The sequence below is a fragment of the Rhinoderma darwinii genome, chromosome 1 (assembly GCF_050947455.1).
Source record: "Rhinoderma darwinii isolate aRhiDar2 chromosome 1, aRhiDar2.hap1, whole genome shotgun sequence".
Taxonomy (NCBI): domain Eukaryota; kingdom Metazoa; phylum Chordata; class Amphibia; order Anura; family Rhinodermatidae; genus Rhinoderma; species Rhinoderma darwinii.
The window spans coordinates 102,511,663-102,534,150 of record NC_134687.1 but is presented as its reverse complement, the minus strand read 5'-3'; the positions used below and the strand labels follow the sequence as shown (position 1 = coordinate 102,534,150).

Sequence of the window (22,488 nt, the reverse complement as noted above, 5' to 3'; positions counted from 1 at the left end):
TTGTGACTCTTGTACGTGTCGGCAAAAGTGTCTATGTTAACAAAGATGCGCCATCCTGCCCTATTGATGATCCTCTCTGATTTCACATTTTTCGAGTAGGAGTTTATAATGTAAAAGATGTTTACGGTTTCCATTATGCAGCCAGGTCCTAATAACTACAGCATCAGTTCTACATGTATATAGTCATGCTGAGGAGGAAGAATGGGGCTGACAGACGTAAGAAATGCCTATGATATCAACCAGCTAACTATGAATTATGTAAGGGAGAAATGTTAACACTTACCATAGATTATTAATACATTCCTCTTAATATTTGCTTTTGTTTTCCCTGAACATCCCCCAATGACCTACAGCACGCCACCAACTGACTAAAAAAGGCTAGTCATGAAATTGAGCCTAATGTATGTGTGGAAATGGGAAAAAAAAAAGACTTAAATTGTGCTTTGAGAGTGGCTCTGTGAAAGAATTTTATTCCTTAGACTCGCTGCTTGGAATAATATTTTTATAGAAGTCTCCTACTGTGATTGTCTATTTTGTAGAAGTGTCATAAAAAGAATATGATGGACACTCAAAGAGCCCAACTGAGATGGTAATGACTTTCTCGGTGCTGCATGGAAAGGTCATCACTTCTTACTGCAGGTGGTTGAGAACATTCTCCTTTTCTTTGAATCTGCGTTCCGTCACTACCTTCCATGACCCCATCTGCCTTCTATGTCCCATTCTACCTTTTACGTCCCGCACAAGGCTCCATCCGTGAACATTTCCATCTATACTTATGGTCTTGTTTGTCTTTCTGTCTTCGTTTTCAGTATTATCTATACTTCTAGGGTACTGAAATCAATCGTTCAGCACCTCTTTCTTTTTGATTTGATTTCTTCAGTTCTTTACAACTCCCTTATTTTTCAGTTTTTTTTTTTTTTGTAACAAATCTGATGAATCGTGTAATGAATTTCCTTTCTTGATCGGATCACCTAGCTGACGGAACAATCACTGTTGCCAGCTTCTAGTACTAGGTTTGACATTTCTTCTTGTGTCTTCTCTTTCACACTCTGACCATTGCACCAGTGTCTTCTAAGGGCATGACCAGACGTGGCGGAATTGTTCTGGAATTCCGCAGCGGACATTTTCTCCATTGGTTTCCACACCTTTTTAGTTAGGTTCGTGCACACGTGGCGGAAAACTCCGCTGCGGACCATAGGCTGCGGTGCGGGATTTGGTGTCCGCAGCATACACTGGCTGTTGCGGACTTGTTGCGGATTTTCTCCATTGACTTCAATGGAGTTTATTCCGCAATGAAATCTGCAGATGTTATGTGTGTTGCGTTGCGTATTGGTTTTACAAACAGGATATTTCTTCATTCTGGCTGGACCTATGTGTTTCGAGGTCTATAGCCAGACTGAGATGAAATGTTTTAAAAGACAGCAGGAAGTACTCTTCACCTGAATACGCAACGGCTAATCCGCATCAATTTACTGCACATTTTAGGCAAAGCTTCAACAAAATCTGCAACGCAGATTATGTGCGGCATTGATGCGGACAGTGTCGGCAGAATTACGCCACGTCTGGCCATGCCCTAAGGCTTCATGCACACGACCGTGCCTGTAATTACGGGCACGGACAGCCAGCCGTTATCACGAGCCGTGCTCCAATTATAAAGTATATTATGTAAAGTTAATTACGGGCGATTTTACGGTCGTGTGCATGGGGCCTAAAGCAGTGGTGAACAATCTACCAGTAGATCTCAATGTTATATGATAATAGAATGAGCCATCAGGCTGATCTGCTGAAGTGGGTAAACGCCATCTTCATAGTTTTGTGTTAGGCCTCATTCACACGAAGAGAATTGCGGCCACATTCATTTCTATGAGGCCATGCACACGACCGTAGTTTTTACGGTCCGTGCATGGCCCGCGAGGCCGCACCGCAGAAAGAACGGACATGTCTTATTACGGCCCTGTTCTGCCATCTGGGCTCATTGAAAATAATGGCCGCGGCCATGTGCATGGCCCGCGATTTGCGGGCGGCTCGCGGCTGACAGTCTGCTGCCGGCCGACCCGAAAATGACGGCCGTGCACATTGCTACAGTCGTGTGCATGAGGCTTTAGTCTGCCTGTTACAAATGTTTTCTAGTGTAATGCTCATTATCAAATTAAATAGAGGCCTTTAAGTCTTGAGCAGTGGTATTGTCTACTGAGCGTCTCATGCACTCCGTAACATACACTCTATTCAGAGCAGGGAAGAGAGGTCGAGAAACATGGTAATGTATAAAGAAGGTATGGCTGTGGAGCAAGTGCAATGTGTAACTAATTGTGGCTGCTGTGACTATTAGGCATCATTTACACGAGCGTAATATACGCGCGTGCTTTTCATGCGTGTCGTACGCACCTATATTAGTCTATGGGGCAGTGCAGACAGTGCGTGAATTTTGCGCAGCGCGTGTGCGTTGCGTAAAACTCACGACATGTCTTTTTTTGTGCGCTGTTCGTGCATCACGCACCCATTGAAGTCAATGGGTGCGTAAAAACCACGCATGCCGCACGGAAAGCACTTCCGTGCGAACTGCGTGATTCGCGCAACAGCTGTCAAACTCTGAATGTAAACAGAAAAGCACCACGTGCTTTTCTGTTTACAAACATCCAAACGGAGTGTCATAATGATGGCGGCTGCGCGAAAATCACGCAGCCGCGCATCATGCACTGATGACACGCAGCTGTTAAGTGCCTTTTGCGCACGCAAAACGCAGCGTTTTTTGCGTGCGCAAAACGCACACGCTCGTGTAAATCAGGCCTTAGTCTATGTTCACACTAGACCTGGGCAATTACAACCTAAATCAAAATCACGATTAATTGAACATGTAAGCTCGATTACGATTATTGAACGATTATTTAGGTCACAACCCTTTTTGCATGCCATGCCCCCTCTTTAGATGCTACGCCATTGAATTAGTATTTATCCCCAGAACCTGCTGTATACTAATGTATATAATATACCCCCTGACACTGCCCCCACATAGTATATTGCCCCTATAGTGCTCCCCACACATAATATTGCCCCTATAACTGCCCCCACACATTATAATGCCCCTATAACTGCCCCCACACATTATAATGCCCCTATAACTGCCTCCACACAGTATAATGCTCCCCATAGCTGCACCCTCAGAGTATAATGCAGGTCATAACTTCCCTCCACACAGGATAATGCCCCCCAAAGCTGCCCTCCCCACAGTATAATGCCCCTATAGCTGCCTCTGAATAGCATAATGCCATCATAACTGACTTCCTTGCAATACAATGCCCCCATAGCTGTCTTCCACACAGTATAATGCCCCCGTAGCTACACCCCATACAGAGTAAAGTTCCCCATAGCTGCCCCCATTCTGTATAATGCCCCCAATAGTGCCTGATAAAAATAATAAGATACATACTCGCCTAACCCTGTTCCAATGACAAGTGGAGGAGATCCCTCTGGTCTGTGCAGCTCGGCGCAGACAGGCGCGATGATGTCAGTGCCACACGTCTGGCCTTACATTGGATTCCACTGTATCTGTGTCTTGAAGATGCAGATACAGTTTAAACCGGGAGAAAATAATTGATAAATCCAAAATTTGCAAGATGAAATCGATTTTAATCGCACTGAATCTCAATTATTTTTCGATTAATTGCCCAGCCCTAGTTTACATGGCAGATTTTGCTTGGCGGGCCCGCCGCACACTCTGCTGCAGAATTATTCCTGCTCTCAGCAGGATGATTCCTACTCCCATTCACTTCAATGGGAGGTTTGGCCGGAATCTGCCCAAAGATTGTGCAGGACACTTATTTTTTCCGCCAACTGAAAAAATCCGCTATCAGGAAAAAAAAGCGTCCGCTTCCCATTAAAATTAATAGAAGGCGGAATTTTGCAGTGGTTTCCGCAGCGGATTCCACTGTGTGAATTCGGACTTAGGCCAAATGCACACAGCCGTGCCCGTAATCACGGCCCGCGATTGCGGGCACTGCCGACGGCTGGCCGCATTTTCAGGCCGTGCTGCCATACAAAGTACGGGAGCACGGCCCGTAAAATGCAAAAGAACGGACATGTTCCATAATTTTTGGAACATTTCTATGGCATGGACACCCATCCGTAGCGATACGGAAAGGTGTCCGTGGCCAATAGAACTGAATGGGTCCGTAATTACGGTCGTGTGCCTGGATTTGTATGTGGCGTATTTTTATGCCATGGATTTGTAAACTCTGAATTCGTCGCAAAATCTGCTTGTTTTACAATCGATTTGCGACGGAATTGCTGCAGGTTTTACCTTTTTGCATTGCTAAGTATTTCTAATAAATTTCGAATGAATCCAGAAGTCAGCTGACTTGTACGTCATTCCTACGATTCCTCATGTGCTGCTCCTGTGTGCCAGCCTCTCTACTTAGCCCCACTGCGCACCAAATCTAAATGTAGAAATTCTAGTTCTGATCAATCCTTCCCTGGCATCCCTTTTCTAACATGTCCTCTCAGCACTTGTTCCTGAGATTATGGGCACTCAAGATTTCTGAAATGTTGTGACCTGTGTGGAAGCTGTATGCAACATTCACGACTGATTGTAATGCTTGGACATGTCACATTGTCATTGATGGAAATGCTGTGTAACCCAATGCATTCATATATTAGTGACAGTCATTTAACGTCATATTTCCATACTTCTGAAACCATTGGATGGCTCACGTAACGTGATGATATAATTGTTGTCATGATTATTTTGAATAAAATGTAATAATTTTTAATGGGTCGACCTGGTTTCAGCCTAGTGTTAAATATCCCCATTTATAAGTAGCAATAATTGTTACGATTCTTAAGCTTCGTAGTGATTGGAACGCTTCTCATAATATTATTGTAACAATTATTATTAGTGGTATCCGTATATGTCCAACATTTGCAATACATATAGCGCTACCATAAAAGTTGTGTTGTAAAGAGGCTGCATATGTCAGATTATTGTATTAAGGCCCTTTTCACGTCCCCGTTTGACATACACACCGGGAAAAGCTCCTGATGTATACGTTACGTTATATGTGGGCTGTGACGGCGATTTCCCGCCACATACTCCCAGTGTGCAGCGGAAACACAGTGTGAAAATGGCCTCATAGAAATGTTCATAAGATACTCGTAACTTCAGAAATCATAACGGACCACACAGACATGGTAGTGCAATGTATAACGTATACTGCTATATAATACAGACATTTTTTGAGCTTTAGATTGATGTCATTTTTATTTTTCTGCACATGCAAGGGAAATAGCTGAATTCTAAGTGGCATAAAAAGCATAGACAGGAGCACAGACGGAGCAGGGATCTGTCATGTGCATTAACATCTACTGGGAAATCCAGAACATTTTCTGCTGTTTAATTTGCATTTTGTTAGGGCTTGTCCCTTCAGGATCTGTAACACTGGAGTACATGTAATTTGATGGGAAGGACTCTTAGTTTGCATTATGGCTACTAAAAGCAAGCTGAAGAGTCATTGAGTTAAAAACAGACTTCTGGATTGCTTGCAGATGCTGCCAAATACCAGGCGTTTCTGCCAGATTAATTTTCAAGGGGCGGCCTTTATGGCTGCCATAAGAATCAAACATTTGTTGCTGTCTGTCTTCCCTCTGTATCGGCTGTTTTATTTTTTCCCTCCTCTTTTCTTCAAGGCATCGGCTGTCCGCTTCCTCGTCGCACCCCTCCTCCCTGCTTAGAAATACAATGTAGAGCAGATGTTTTCTGGTCTTTGTCAGAGTATTTGCAATGTGCGAGTGCTTTGAGTCACAGTTCTCAGTTGTAACAGCCTCTGTGTGATTACACGTAACGTCTTTCCAAATCTGGGGTTATTTATATGCAGTTTTGTTTTTACAGTAATATATTTGTTGTCGCTGTTCATTTATATCACGTTTTTGGCGTTTAATTTTGTATTTTGCAGTCATTCGGTGTGCAGTTTATGGCTCGAATGTCATTGAACAACAAACCTATATATATATATATATATCAGAAGCTACGAGTGGCAGCACTAGATTTATTCTGGCCTTCGACATTAGACAAAATCTTCTGTAAGAATGGCTGTTCTGTCATATAATTGTACTTCTGGTCGATACAGGTTTATTTATGATACACAAAAATAAACAGGGCAAAATAATTTAGGGGGTGAAGGGGTGGGAACATGTCTTATATGTGTTTTTGTGTGACTCCCCATCCCTAGAGTTTAGGATTCATTGAGACAGTCCCTTATTTCTGGCATAGAAATAGCTATAGTGCTGGTTTCTGACTGAAGAGATTGGTACAAAAAGAAAAAGCTACATTCAAATGGCTGCGGACTGGGTGCTAAAATATGGCATAGAGAGCAGTGCAGGATAGCGGAGATGATAAATGTGTTGTATTATAGGGGTCCCGTGTCTGTTGCATGTGTATGGGCACTGCTGTAGCAGTAAAAAAAAAAACTGTTGGCTCCTTAATATGATTATTTTATGATCGCTTCTATGTGACTGGCACATTTTCCAGAATAATTCTATGTGCACTGTTATTGAAATCACACTACTATTGCTAGTGTTAAATATTGGCAAGGTGGCACCAGGTGTGGCGCTAGTGTAGCACTGTGAGCACTACAATTTGGGTGTCATTGGTGCCAGAGGTGGTTTATATTTAACAACTTGCTGCAATATGTTACTATGCTTCTATAACTGAGGCTTCTGAACGGGGCAGCAAGGCATTATTGTGTCCCTTGTTCTATTGTAATGTACTATGGGCCACAATCCCATAAACCTCAGCGTAATGGTCGATAAAAAGCAACACATCAATAGGTTATTTATCCAGATCCAGTACCTGGAGTGAATGGATAGGACGAAAAGGAAAAAAACACAAAAAACCTGTTGGTAGATATAGTTGTGATTTTTTTGTGTGTCTATGGGCAGCTATGGACATAAAATGTGTCAGCAATGCAGCATCGACAAATGTTATCTATGGAGTCCTCTTTGATTAGGTCTTTAGATAAAGGTCCATCCCTTCAGAATACTTTAAAGGGGTTGTCCGAGGTAACCTCATATTTTCAAAAACGTCACAACAGAACAAGCCGATATGCACCACGTCACAAGTGACGTGTCGTATACCCGGCAAAGTATTCAAGATCAACAAAGCGGCAGAGCCAGTGCAAAGAGTGATGTCACCAGTCAAGTTCCCCACGGCAGGATCTGGAAACGGGGCCACTTTGGAAAACGTAAGTATATTACAAATGTATTTACATTTATAAATTACATGCATTAAAGGGGTTTTTGAAAATATGATAGTATCTCGGACAACCCCTTTGAACCAGTACCTAGAAAGCAGTGTTGAAGGACCGTAATATTGAGCTTCGGACACATGCAGTTATTCGTAGCAATCTATCTTTGATCTACGCCGTTCAGGATCATATGAGGCAATGTCCTATTATGAAGGTTACAGAGGACAAACTAACAAAGCACTTCAGGACTGACAAACGGCATGAATAAAGATTGCTGCCACTTGTATACATGTCTGTAATAAGCTACATTTAATCTTCAGGGAACTTTTATATGGGAGAATTATGTACTTAAAGAGGCTCTGTCACCACATTATAAGTGGCCTATCTCCTACATAAGGAGATCGGCGCTATAATGTAGGTGACAGCAATGCTTTTTATTTAAAAAAACAATCTATTTTTACCACTTTATTAGCGATTTTAGATTTATGCTAATGAGTTGCTTAATGCCCAAGTGGGCGTATTTTTACTTTAGACCAAGTGCACGTTGTACAGGGGAGTGTATGACGCTGACCAATCAGCCTCATGCACTCCTCTCCATTCATTTACTCAGCGCATAGGGATCCTGCTAGATCCTTATGTGCTGTCTTATACTAACACATTAACGATACTGAAGTGTTTAGACAGTGAATAGACATTCCACGGGATGTCTATTCACAATCTCTGCACTTCGTTACTGTTTCTATGGTAGTTACAGCAGAGGAAGCGTGATCTCGTTGTAACCTGTCATTTACAGCGAGATCTCGTGAGATCACGCTTCCTCTGCTGTAACTACCACAGACAGAGTAACGAAGTGCAGAGATTGTGAATAGACATCCCGTGGAATGTCTATTCACTGTCTAAACACTTCAGTATCGTTAATGTGTTAGTATAAGACAGCACATAAGGATCTAGCAGGATCCCTATGCGCTGAGTAAATTAATGGAGAGGAGTGCATGAGGCTGATTGGTCAGTGTCATACACTCCCCTGTACAACGCCATTTCCATGAAAACTCACACTTATATTTATCAAATGAGTTGCAAAATGACTAGAAAATATAGTCAAGACATTGACAAGGTTAGAAATAATGATTTTTATTTCAAATAATAATTTTCTCCTTCAAACTTTGCTTTCGTCAAAGAATGCTCCATTTGCAGCAATTACAGCATTGCAGACCTTTGGCATTCTAGCTGTTAATTTGCTGAGGTAATCGGGAGAAATTTCACCCCATGCTTCCAGAAGGCCCTCCCACAAGTTGGATTGGCTTGATGGGCACTTCTTGCGTACCATACGGTCAAGCTGCTCCCACAACAGCTCTATGGAGTTGAGATCTGGTGACTGCGCTGGCCACTCCATTACAGATAGAATACCAGCTGCCTGCTTCTTCCCTAAATAGTTCTTGCATAATTTGGAGGTGTGCTTTGGGTCATTGTCCTGTTGTAGGATGAAATTGGCTCCAATCAAGCGCTGTTCACAGGGTATGGCATGGCGTTGCAAAGTGGAGTGATAGCCTTCCTTATTCAAAATCCCTTTTACCTTGTACAAATCTCCCACTTTACCAGCACCAAAGCAACCCCAGACCATCACATTACCTCCACAATGCTTGACAGATGGCGTCAGGCACTCTTCCAGCATCTTTTCAGTTGTTCTGCGTCTCACAAATGTTCTTCTGTGTGATCCAAACACCTCAAACTTCGATTCGTCTGTCCATAACACTTTTTTCCAATCTTCCTCTGTCCAATGTCTGTGTGCTTTTGCCCATATTAATCTTTTCCTTTTATTAGCCAGTCTCAGATATGGCTTTTTCTTTGCCACTCTGCCCTGAAGGCCAGCATCCCGGAGTCGCCTCTTCACTGCAGACGTTGACACTGGCGTTTTGCGGGTACTATTTAATGAAGCTGCCAGTTGAGGACCTGTGAGGTGTCTATTTCTCAAACTATAGACTCTAATGTACTTGTCTTGTTGCTCAGTTGTGCAGAGGGGCCTCCCACTTCTCTTTCTACTCTGGTTAGAGCCTGTTTGTGCTGTCCTCTGAAGGGAGTAGTACACACCGTTGTAGGAAATCTTCAGTTCCTTGGCAATTTCTCGCATGGAATAGCCTTCATTTCTAAGAACAAGAATAGACTGTCGAGTTTCACATGAAAGCTCTCTTTTTCTAGCCATTTTGAGAGTTTAATCGAACCCACAAATGTAATGCTCCAGATTCTCAACTAGCTCAAAGGAAGGTCCGTTTTATAGCTCCTCTAAACAGCAAAACTGTTTACAGCGGTGCTAACATAATTGCACAAGGGTTTTCAAGTGTTTTCTAATCATCCATTAGCCTTCTAACACAGTTAACAAACACAATGTACCATTAGAACACTGGAGTGATGGTTGCTGGAAATGGGCCTCTATACACCTATGTAGATATTGCATTCAAAACCAGACGTTTGCAGCTAGAATAGTCATTTAGCACATTAACAATGTATAGAGTGTATTTCTGATTAATTTAATGTTATCTTCATTGAAAAAAAACTGTGCTTTTCTTGCAAAAATAAGGAAATTTCTAAGTGACTCTAAACTTTTGAACGGTAGTGTAGATCGTTTTTTTAAATAAAAAGTACTGCTGTCACCTACATTATAGCGCCGATCTCCTTATGTAGGAGATAGGGCACTTATAATGTGGTGACAGAGCCTCTTTAAAGTTCCTTTATTGCATTGACCGGGAGCAGTGAGAAGGTGTACAGGCGAGATAATGGTGGGCTCTCTGCTCTGTTAGGAGGTATCTCCTCTCTGCACTACTCTCGTCACTTTGTCGGGGGGAGAGCCTACTTTCTTTTTTGTTTGTGTTCTCTATACTTAGATGTTACCGTGTCTGGGATAATCCTTTACATTTTTACCTCATTCAGATACATATTTTTACCTCATTCAGAAAACATACAAATTATCTGGGCCCAAAAAAAGACTGTGTTAATTGCAGAATAATAATGTAAAAGAAGACCTGGTGTAGTAAACTGGTGTCTGATAAATGACTGCATGTCCCCTCTTCTCATATTATAAATCCCAGTAGAACTTAACCTGTCAAGACTTTGATTCCTTGAGAGATAAGCGACGCCAGAGTTGTCTAGCAGCCGCATCTCCCTCCCCCTAATCAAATAACATTCATCTTAGGCCAAGCTGAACATGCATATTGGTGAAGTTGGATTGATAGCCGTCAGCTGAATGATAGTTGGGCCAACAGCTATCTCTGTTTATGGACAGTTTTAGACCGTGTGTTGGCTACAGGGGAACTATTCGTTTTGGTTTTCCTTGCAATGAACCTGTTAAACTAAGGCCTCATGCACACGACCGTAGTGTTTTTCTGGTCCGCAAATTCCAGGACCGTGTTCCGTGAAATGTCCTCCGCAGTTCATCCGTATGTAATCCGCAGTTCATCCGTATGTAATCCGCAAAATGCGAAAAAAAAAAAGCCTAGGTAAAACAGGATGACGACAGAACTCATGCCCGGTCGTCGCCTAGCAACACATCCGCAAACTGTTGTTGACACACGGAGGTGTACCCGCATTTTCCACGGGCCCATTGACTTCTATGGGCATGTCCGCATCTAATTTGCGGGCCGTAATAAGACATGTCCTGAGTTTGTGCGGCACGGATTTGCGGACATGTGGGGACCCGTGAAAACACGGATAGTGTGTATGGGTCCATAGAAATGAATGGGTCCGCAATTCTCCCTTGGATTTTCTGGGGAATTGCGGACGCAAAAACACGTTCGTGTGCATGGGGCCTTAATCTGCTCTTTCTAACCTTGTTGTTATCAAAAAACTTGTAACTATCAATAACTGTTGGAACTTGTCATTTCTAGGTGCAGGTACTGGCAATATGATGAGAACTTGCTCACATCCAGCGTGATCATTGTTTTCCATAATGAGGGCTGGTCAACACTCATGAGGACCGTTCACAGTGTTATCAAGAGGACCCCTAGAAAATTCCTTGCTGAGATTGTCATGATAGATGACTACAGTAACAAAGGTGAGTTCTGATCTAAAGCTGTGGACAAAATGCAGTTCAGCAAAGCAGGTGATAGACATGAGATTTACTAGCAATTCACCAACAATCTGATGTTTGGGGACTGGCAACAAACACCCCTCCACCACCAGCTGTCTTCTTATATCGTTCTGAACATAAGGACAGATGATGGCTGTTTACTGACTGTTATTTCAACCTGTACACATTAGATACACATTAGATAATCTGATGCCGCCGACAATCTAATGTGTGTGGGGTCAGCCCATCTGTCCCTCAATGTCTGCTGTCAAACAAAAATCTATCTCGGGCTCTGTTCACATACAGTTTGAGCAATCCGTCTGAGGCCTGATTCACACAAACGTGTTAAACGTCCGTGGGACGGCCGTTGAAACAGCGGCCGTCCCACGGACCTATGTAATTCAATGTGGCCGTTCACACAGCCGTTGTTTCAACGGACGAGTGAAGGGTCCGTGCGAAAATAGGACATGTCCTATCTTTTCACGCATCCCTCCATAGACTCTCAACTATGGTGGATGCGTGACATCGCGTCCCGCAGCGCTGAGCACGGATGCACCTCGGACGTGAAAAATGGCAGTTTTTCACGTCCGAGATGCGCAGCGCTCGTGTGAATCAGGCCTGAGGTATATGTTGCGAGGATTTTCCAATTTACACCCCCAACAGAAGGCTGCGACATATGCCACTGTATAGGCATCTAGTGGCATACGTCCCCAATAGACTGCCATTGTAAAGTATAACGCGTGTACAGTGTATATAAAATTCTACACACCCCTGTTAAAATGCCAGGTTACAAAATCAGTCCAAAATGAATCCTTTCAAAACTTTTCCACCTTTAATGTCACCTATAATCTGTACCATTGTATTGACTGAAATCTTTTAGGGTGGAAAAATAAACATAAAGAACAAAAATAACGTGGTTGCATAAATCTGCACACCCTTAAACAAATACTTTGTTGAATTACCCTTTCACTTTATGACAGCATTCAGTCCTTCTGGGTAGAAGTCTATCAGCATGGCACATCTTGACTTGGCAATTGTTGCCCACTCTTCCTTGAAAAAGCGCTCCAAATCGGTCAGATTGCGCGGGCATCTCCTGTGTACAGCCCTCTTCAGGTCACCCCACAGATTTTCAATGGGATTCAGGCCTGGGCTATGGCTGGGCCATTCCAAAACTTTGATCTTCTGGTGAAGCCATTCTTTTGTTGATTTGGAGGTTCTGCTTTGGGTCGTTGTCGTGCTGAAAGGTGAAATTCATCTTCAGCTTTTTAGCAGAGGCCTACAGGTTTTCTGCCAATATTGACTGATATTTGGAACTGTTCACAATTCCCTCCACCTTGATTAAAGCCCCAGTTCCAGCTGCAGGAAAATAGTCCCAAAGCATAATGCTGCCTCCAACATGCTCCATAATGATGCCCCACCCTGCTCCATAATGCTGCCCACCATGCTCCATAATGCTGCCCCACCATGCTCCATAATGCTGCCCCACCATGCTCCATAATGCTGCCTCCCCCATGCTCCATAATGCTGCCTCCACCATGCTCCATAATGCTGCCTCCACCATGCTCCATAATGCTGCCTCCACCATGCTCCATAATGCTGCCTCCACCATGCTCCATAATGCTGCCTCCACCATGCTCCATAATGCTGCCTCCACCATGCTCCATAATGCTGCCTCCACCATGCTCCATAATGCTGCCTCCACCATGCTCCATAATGCTGCCTCCACCATGCTCCATAATGCTGCCTCCACCATGCTCCATAATGCTGCCTCCACCATGCTCCATAATGCTGCCTCCACCATGCTCCATAATGCTGCCTCCACCATGCTCCATAATGCTGCCTCCTCCATGCTCCATAATGCTGCCTCCTCCATGCTCCATAATGCTGCCTCCACCAGGCTCCATAATGCTGCCTCCACCAGGCTCCATAATGCTGCCTCCACCAGGCTCCATAATGCTGCCTCCACCAGGCTCCATAATGCTGCCTCCACCAGGCTCCATAATGCTGCCTCCACCAGGCTCCATAATGCTGCCCCACCATGCTCCATAATGCTGCCTCCACCACGCTCCATAATGCTGCCTCCACCACGCTCCATAATGCTGCCCCACCACGCTCCATAATGCTGCCCCACCACGCTCCATAATGCTGCCTCACCACGCTCCATAATGCTGCCTCTACCACGCTCCATAATGCTGCCTCCACCACGCTCCATAATGCTGCCTCCACCACGCTCCATAATGCTGCCTCCACCACGCTCCATAATGCTGCCTCCACCATGCTCCATAATGCTGCCTCCACCATGCTCCATAATGCTGCCTCCACCATGCTCCATAATGCTGCCTCCACCATGCTCCATAATGCTGCCTCCACCATGCTCCATAATGCTGCCTCCACCATGCTCCATAATGCTGCCTCCACCATGCTCCATAATGCTGCCTCCACCATGCTCCATAATGCTGCCCCCACCATGCTCCATAATGCTGCCCCACCATGCTTCACTGTGGGTATGGTGTTCTTTTGGTGATGTGCAGTGTTCGCTTTGCCCCAAACTTACATTTTGGAATTATGACCAAAAAGTTCAACCTTGGTCTCATCAGACCATAACACGTTTTCCCACATGCTTTTGGCAGACTTGATGTAGGTCTTTGCAAAACCTAGCCGGGCTTGGATGTTTTACTTTGTTAGAAAAGGCTTCCGTCTTGCCACCCTACCCCACAACCCTGACATATGAACTTGGAATTACTTTAAAGGGAATGTGTCGCTAGAAAAAAAAAATATATATTTTTTTGTTAAACTGTTCGTATATAAATGATTACACATTGTTCTAATTTTTTTAATTTTTTCACAAGTCAGGAAATATTATAAATTAGATTCTAATTTATAACATTTCCATGTGCTGGTCACTCGAGGGAGCAATTCCCAAAATTGCAGCATTGGCATGTGGTAAAGCAACCTCATTGCTTTATGCTGCAAAATTGGAGAAGACACACTCGCTCTAGTGTGCTCAAACAATCTCCCCTCCTTTATCCTGGCTAGTGCCAGGAAAAAGGAGGGGGTCGAAAGGTCAAACCTCCTACACTGTGTGCCGCCATTTTTTGAGCGAATGCACAGTGTAGTAGGCTTACATACAGTGCTAATCACACAGTATAACACGAACATAGACAGACCTAACTTACCTGCTCCTGCCGCCTCCGCTCCTAGTCCTTGCTTATGAATATATGGACGGAAGCCGCGACCGGAAGTAGTCATCTTACTGTCCGGCCACGACTTCCGGTCCACATGAAAATGGCGCCGGATGTCGCTCTGCCGAAGACCTTCCTTGTGGACTGTGTGGGAGCGGCGCATGCGCGGTTTCCACACAGACGGCGCACGCTATAGTGAATGGAACGGCTCCCGTTCGCATTCACTATGGGGATGTATGTGCCGTATTCCATCTCTGTATGTGTCTTTAATCGACACATACAGAGATCAAAAAAAATGGCAGCCCCCATAGGGAAGTAAAAGAAAGAAAAAAGTAAAACACAAATAAATAAAATGTATTTTAATAACATACTAAAAGCAATAACATATAAAAAAAAAAAAATTGTGACACCTTCCCTTTAAATAATGGCAGCTGTGTACTGACTACAATTTAACATGAGTTTAAATGTGATTGGCTAATTCTGAACACAACCACATCCCCAAATATAAGAGGGTGTTTACACTTATGCAACCACATTATTGTGGTTTTGTTATTTGTATTTTTCCCCTCTAAATGATTTCAGTTTGTCTTTTAATGGAATTGTATAGATTATGGGTTACGTTAAAGGTAATGTGTCGGTTTTTTTTTAGTTAAACAGTTAGTGTATAAGTGATTAAACATTGTTCTAATTTTTTAAATTTTTTCACGAGTCAGGAAATATTATAAATTAGATTCTAATTTATAACATTTCCCAGTGCTGGTAACTAGATGGAGCAATTCCCAAAATTGCAGCATTGGCATGTGGTAAAGCAACCACATTGGTTTATGCTGCAAAATTTGAGAAAACTCACTCGCTCTAGTGAGCTCACAGAATCCCCCCTCCTTTATCCTGGCTAGTGCCAGGAGAAAGGAGGGGATTGAACGGTCAAACCTCCTACACTGTGTGTCGCCATTTTTTGAGCTAACACACAGTGTAGTAGGTTTACATACAGTAGTAAACACACAGTAAAACACGTACATACACAGACCTAACTTACCTGCTCCTGCCGCCGCCGCTCCCTCCGGTCCGTCCGCTCCGTCTGCGCCCTCCGCTCCAAGTGCACAAGTCCGGAAGCCGCGACCGGAAGTAGTAATCTTACTGTCCGGCCGCGGCTTCCGGTCCACAAGAAAATGGCGCCGGACGTCGCTCGGCCGAAGACCTTCAATTTGGACTGTGTGGGAGCGGCACATGCGTACAGCATAGTGGATGGAACGGGCCCCGTTCGCATTCACTATGGGGCTGTATGCGCCGTATTCCATGTCTGTATGTGTCGTTAATCGACACATACAGAGATGGAAAAAAAAATGGCAGCCCCCATAGACAAGAAAAAGTGAAAAAAAAAAAAAAGTAAAACACAAACACACAAATAAAAAATGTTTTAATAAAACACTAAAAGCAAATTGATATTAAAAAAAAAATTTCCGCGACACTCGTCCTTTAAGGCCCTGTTCACACAGAGTTTATTACAGCTAACACCCAGGATTAACAGCCAGGAACGGCTATCGCACTGTTTCTGGCCATTTAATCCCTTAAACACTTTGATCGATCACGATCGCAGCATCTAAGGCGTTAGAAAGAGGGGGCACCCCCGTCTAACAGCTCATCGCCCCCGTAACACGTTCACGGGGTGCTGATGGTTGTTAGAGCAGCCCAGGGGCCTAATGAAGGCCCCCTAGGACTGCCTTTCTTCCTCTCCTGTTAAGCCCCTAGGGGGACTAATGAACTGTGTCAAAAAAAGTTTAATAAAGTTTTTAGTAGTGTAAAAAAATATATATATCCAAAGTTAAAAATAAAAACTTTTCCCATTTTTCCTATAAAGTAATGTAAACAAAATTGGTATCTCCACGTCCGTAAAAGTCTGAGCTATTACAATATAACATTATTTAACCCGCGCGGTGAACGTCTTTAAGAATTAAAACGCCAGAATCTCTGTTTTTTGCTCACTTCATATCTCACAAAATTTTTATAAAAAGTGATGAAAATGTCTTATGTAGCCCAAAATGGTACCAATAAACTACAATTCGCCCCGTGAAAAATAGAAAAGTTATGGCTCTCAGAATATGGCGACAAAACGCAAATTTTATTTTTAACACTTCGTTTATTCCTTGTAAATATAGTAAAACATAAAAAAAGTATATAAGTTTGGTATCGCCGTAATCGTGTTGACCGATAGAATAAAGTTACCTGCCATTTTTACAATACAGTGAAAGCCGTAAAAACTAAACCCCTCAAAAGATTGAGGAATCGCTGTTTTTTCCTATTCCACCCCACAAATAATTTTTTCCCCAGTTTCCCAATACAGTATATGGTACAATAAATGGTGCCGTGGAAAACTACATCTCGTCCCAAAACAACAAGCCCTCAGCTGGGTTTATCGACAGAGAAATAGAAAAGTTATGACTTTTGGAAGGTGGGGAGGAAAAAATGAAAATAAAAAAAATCGCTGTGACGGGAAAGGGCTAATGGAGTCCTGAAAGGTTCATTTTAAACTTAATCCCGATAAAAAAATATATTTATTTTAAAAAAAAGACCCCATGCCCAGTGGCGCCGCTACCAGCCTCTACGGCCACTTTTAATAATACCTGCGTTCTTAGGACGCAGATACTATTGAACACTACGGCAGAACAGTAGAGGAGGTACCTCCCCGCTCTGCCATTAATGCGTTGTCCCACAAAACACATGTATCCCCTATCCACAGGATAGGGGCTACATGTGCATACTTGCCAACTGTCTCGAATTTGCCGAGACAGTCCCGGCAAATTACTGTCGCAGGACTTGTCCCAGCAACTGCTACATTCAATTGTATCTGCGTCCTCAGGCCGGGGATTCCGCTGCAGGAGGTGCCACTGACGTCACTGTCCTTATATGGACAGTGAAGTCAGGGCTCTATGAGAGCAATTCCCGGCAAGGGTGTCCGCAACAGTTTGGCCGGGGATTCTGGCGCTCCGGGAGTAGCCCATGACTTCACTGTTCATATAAAGGCAGGGCCACCTCCTGCAGCAGAATCACCGGCCAGAGCATTGTCAACACCTGGCCGGGGGTTCCGCTCATAGAGGGTGCCACGGACGACGTCACGGTCCATATATGGGCAATGCAGTCGGGCTCCTCATTGAGCGCCGGAATCCCCGGCCAGAGTATTGCCGATGCCTGGGCAGGGAATCCGCTCATAGAGGGAGCCACAATGGCTCTATCTACAGGGAGGGGGAGTACGTGGCACTATCTGCCGGGGGGAGTACGTGGCACTATCTGCCGGGGGAGTGCGTGGCACTATCTGCCGGGGGAGTGCGTGGCACTATCTGCCGGGGGAGTGCGTGGCACTATCTGCCGGGGGAGTGCGTGGCACTATCTGCCGGGGGAGTGCGTGGCACTATCTGCCGGGGGAGTGCGTGGCACTATCTGCCGGGGGAGTGTGTGGCACTATCTGCCGGGGGAGTGCGTGGCACTATCTGCCGGGGGAGTGCGTGGCACTATCTGCCGGGGGAGTACGTGGCATCATCTGCAGATGGTCTGCGTGGCGTCATCTACAGGTGCTCTGTGTGGCATCATCTACAGGGGGCTTGTGCACATGCGTGGCCGTCGCTCAATTCATTTCTATGGAGCTTCCGGACACACAAGCCGGACACAAACCCCCAGAAAGTCCCATACTTCTCATGGAGCACTTTGGGGGACTTTTGGTTCGGGGGCTGTATGGCACTATCCAAAGGAGAGGGCTGTATGGCGCCATCTATAGGAGAGGGGGCTGCATGGCGCCATCTACAGGAGAGGGGGCTGTATGGCGCTATCTACAGGTGGGGGCTGTATGGCACTATCAACAAGGGGGAGGTGGGGGTGCTATCTACAAATGGGTGGGACACTATCTACAGGGGGGCACTATCTACAAGGGGGGGGCTGTGTGTGGCGCCCAGGGGAGGGGGCGCCCAGTCAAACGTTTGCTATGGGGCCCAGTCTTTCCTAGTTATGCCCCTGCACTTAGGGCCCTTTTACACTGGCCAATTATCGGGCAAACGAGCGTTCACAAAATTCTCGTTCCCGATAAATGCCCTGTGTAAACAGGGTAGCGATCAGCCGATGAACGTGCAAACGCTCATCAGTTTTAAATACTGAAAATTATTAACTCCCTGTAAACCGGAAGATGTACTGCCGACGTGATAGAAATGTATGGGGACGAGCGATCGGAGTAACGAGTGCTTGTCCCCATACTAGCTCCTTTCACAAGAACCGATCTGTCTCGTTGATCGGCGCTCGTTTACACAGCATTGGTCGGGCCATGTAAAAGTACCTTTGCATCAAAAGTTTCATGCAGGAGCTCCATTATCTCCATTATTCTCAAAGGGGAGTTCCCACAATTAATATTAATCACCTATCCACAGGATAGGTGATAAATATATGATCGCTGGGGGTCCCACAACTAGGACATTCATGATCTCTAGAAGGGAGGATTTTGAATGGAGAAGTGGCCGCACATGTGCGCTGCTGCCTTATTCAAAGTGTATGGGAATGACGTAAACAGCCGAGTGCTGTACTCCGCTGTCTCCGTACGGCCCCATAGACAGTTAATGAAGCGACCGTACATATAACACAACAATTATCTCTTTCTCTGAAGTTAAAACTATAGTGTTTGAGACTGTGAAGCTTGAGGCCTAATTCACATGAGCGTGTTCGGTCCGTGATATACGGACCACATTTCGGCCGCATTTCCCGGACCGAACACAGTGCAGGGAGCTGGGCTCCTAGCATCATAGCATGAGACAGTGGAACTACTGTCTCATGCTGAAAACATGATTACAGTACAGGACAGTTTTCCCACAGCGAGGCAGGGACTCCTGGCATCATACATAACTATGATGCTAATAGCGTTCCTCCCTGAACTGTGTTCGGTCCGGAAAATACAGCCGACATACGGTCCGTATATTACGGACCGAACATGCTCGTGTGTAGGAGGCCTAAAACGAACCGGTCACCAGCATTTCACCTATTAAGCCACAATACCTGGTTGTAGTGGATGAAAAAAAATCATTTTTATGTAACCTAGAATTATGTTCTAAGTCGGCTCTGTACCTTTAATATTCAGTTTTTTAGGGTTCCCGTCCCATATGCTAATAAGCATAAAAGAGTAATCTTCGTTTGAAAAGAGTAATATCTTTATTCCTCGAACCTTTCTGAGTGTACCCCGCCTCCTTACTTTTGATTGACAGCTCCTCGCCTCTTCCCAGCACGCACAAATTTCCGCCCTTGCGCATCGGAGTCCTTTTCTGGTGAATCCGCACAACGGGACACCATTGTGGTGCATGCGTAGTAACTAGATTTGAGAACCGGAAGAATTCGGGAAGGGTGTTGGACCATACGTGGCGGACGTATGCGCGCTCTCTCAGACGAGATTTCGGCATTCAAGGCGGAACAGTTTTTATAGGTGGGCGGGCATAAGAAGAGGAATGAATGAGACTGCCTGATTATTACCATAAAAGGCGCAAAATGTTTGCAGACCGTTCTTTACGGTCAAAGGAGGAGTTTTGGAGAAAGGACAACGGCAATGAACTTTTGACAGCAGCGGCCAGTGAGGTGTGAGTAGAGTTCAATAGGTGAAGTGCTGGTGACAGGTTGCCTTTAAGGTAGGTTTCCTACCTTGCAGTATAGTAAAAGTTAAAGGTGTTATCCGGGACCAATTAACCATAGCAAATAAAAGGTCGATTGCAAAAATGAAGAACTTTTAAATGTACTTACTTTTAGTAAATTGCACCGTTCTCCGGGTCATTTCGCAGGTCACAAGATGTCGTCCTCGTGCGATTTCCATATTTTTAATAGACAACTGATATGCCAAATGTGGTTTGCGATAGTGAATGGATGAATAATTAAAGGGGTTTTCCAACCCAATATGATTTTTAAAATGCATTTACACGTGCCCTCTAAAACCAAATGCCTTCTTTTTTTCATGCTTCCCAACCGATGTTCTTCTTTTTCCTTGCGCAGCTGTCTGCACACTGTGTACTGAGATCACAGGTATCTGTCAAACCACTCCGTTCAACCCCCTATTTTTTTAAAAGCCTGCCTACTCCACCTCCATCGCCATCTTAGTGCTCACAGTCTTCCTCACTTATAGCGCAGTGGAGGCTATGCACTGGGCATGCGTGGGGCAAACCCAATGTGTTTGAACTGTGCATGGCTATACATGACGTCAGCGATGACTATCCATACACGTTACACCGGCTGGAAAAGACCAACAGCAGTTTACCGGACGGGACGTTAGCGGAATTCTTAAAATGGCATGGGGATGTCATTACGTGACCTGCAGAGCGATCCGGAGAACGATACCTGTGACAAGTGTTCTGGCAACAGAAATTTATATAATACTTTAACTAGATTTCAGTGTTATTCTTACGATTCCGCTTGTTTATTTCTTGTAGAACATTTAAAGGGAAGGTTAGAAAATTATATCAAGCAATGGAATGGGCTGGTAAAGGTATTCAGAAATGAACGTAGAGAGGGTCTTATACAAGCAAGAAGCATTGGAGCCCAGAAAGCCAAACAAGGACAAGTAAGTAACAATATAGATTGTCACAATTACATATGAGAGCTAGATCCATGCACGCAGAAATGTAAACATACAGCTGTGTGCTCAACCATAGTATCTGAGAGATTCTCTCAGGAACTGTGTTCATAAGTCTTATGGGGGAAACATTTAAAGAGGCTCTGTCACCACATTATAAGTGCCCTATCTCCTATATAAGGAGATGGGCGCTGTAATGTAGGTGACAGTAATGCTTTTTATTTAAAAAAACGATCTATTTTTACAACGTTAGGAGCGATTTTGGTTTATGCTAATGAGCTTTCTTAATGCCCAAGTGGGCGTACTTTTACTTTCGACCAAGTGGGCGTTGTACAGAGGAGTGCATGACGCTGACCAATCGGCATCATGCACTCCTCTCCATTCATTTACACTGCACTAGCGATATAGATATATCGCTATGTGCAGCCTCATACACAAGCCCTAACATTACTACAGTGTCCTGATAATGAATACACATGACCATCCAGCCTGGACGTCATGTGTACTCAGAATCCTGACACTTCTGACTCTTTTTTTTGTGAGATTCCGGCAAGTGAAACCAAATCTCGCAAGATCACGGAGCTAAACGAGATTTGTTTTCACTTGCCGGAATCTCACAAAAAAAGAGTCAGAAGTGTCAGGATTCAGAGTACACATGACGTCCAGGCTGGATGGTCATGTGTATTCATTATCAGGACACTGTAGTAATGTTAGGGCTTGTGTATGAGGCTGCACATAGCAATATATCTATATCGCTAGTGCAGTGTAAATGAATGGAGAGGAGTGCATGATGCCGATTGGTCATCGTCATGCACTCCTCTGTACAACGCCCACTTGGTCGAAAGTAAAAGTACGCCCACTTGGGCATTAAGAAAGCTCATTAGCATAAACCAAAATCACTCCTAACGTTGTGAAAAAAGATCGTTTTTTTAAATAAAAAGCACTGCTGTCACCTACATTACAGCGCCGATCTGCTTATGTAGGAGACAGGGCACTTATAATGTGGTGACAGAGTCTCTTTAAGTCTTTGGGTGCTCAGTCTGAATCTGGTGTCAAAAGTTAACTTCCCCTTTAAGTTTACACCTTATATTCTTTTACAAGGCTGCAATATTTGAGGAAGTGAGGAACCAGCCTTATTTTTAAGTGTACCTCGAGTTGCGAGAGTACTTATCATTTGCATGCTTTTTATATAAATGCATCCGAGACCTTACCCTGATCAGTTTTATAATATACTGTTATTGCGGTCGCAGCTATGTTTTTCTGTTATAGATAGCTGAATCTCCTCTCTTGTTTATACATATAGATGTCAATATTCGGGTTGTCTGTCGCTGCCGCTACGGGGAGCTTAGTGAATATGGATATATAGGATCTATAGTTCAGCTTTGAACCAATAGCTTGGAAGGTGACTGCTTTGCAGCAAAGAGCTCT

At 44.2% G+C, this 22,488-nt stretch overlaps 1 protein-coding gene across 2 annotated transcripts in view; it reads left to right on the top strand.

The window, feature by feature from the left end:
• GALNT7 (polypeptide N-acetylgalactosaminyltransferase 7) overlaps positions 1-22,488 on the top strand; it is a 153,010-nt gene that overhangs the window by 93,220 nt on the left and 37,302 nt on the right. For both annotated transcript variants that reach the window (XM_075860250.1, XM_075860251.1), the window contains exons 3-4: positions 11,114-11,280; positions 20,918-21,048. In XM_075860250.1, the coding sequence (XP_075716365.1) occupies positions 11,114-11,280; positions 20,918-21,048 (298 nt within the window). The remainder of the gene's footprint in view (positions 1-11,113; positions 11,281-20,917; positions 21,049-22,488) is intronic.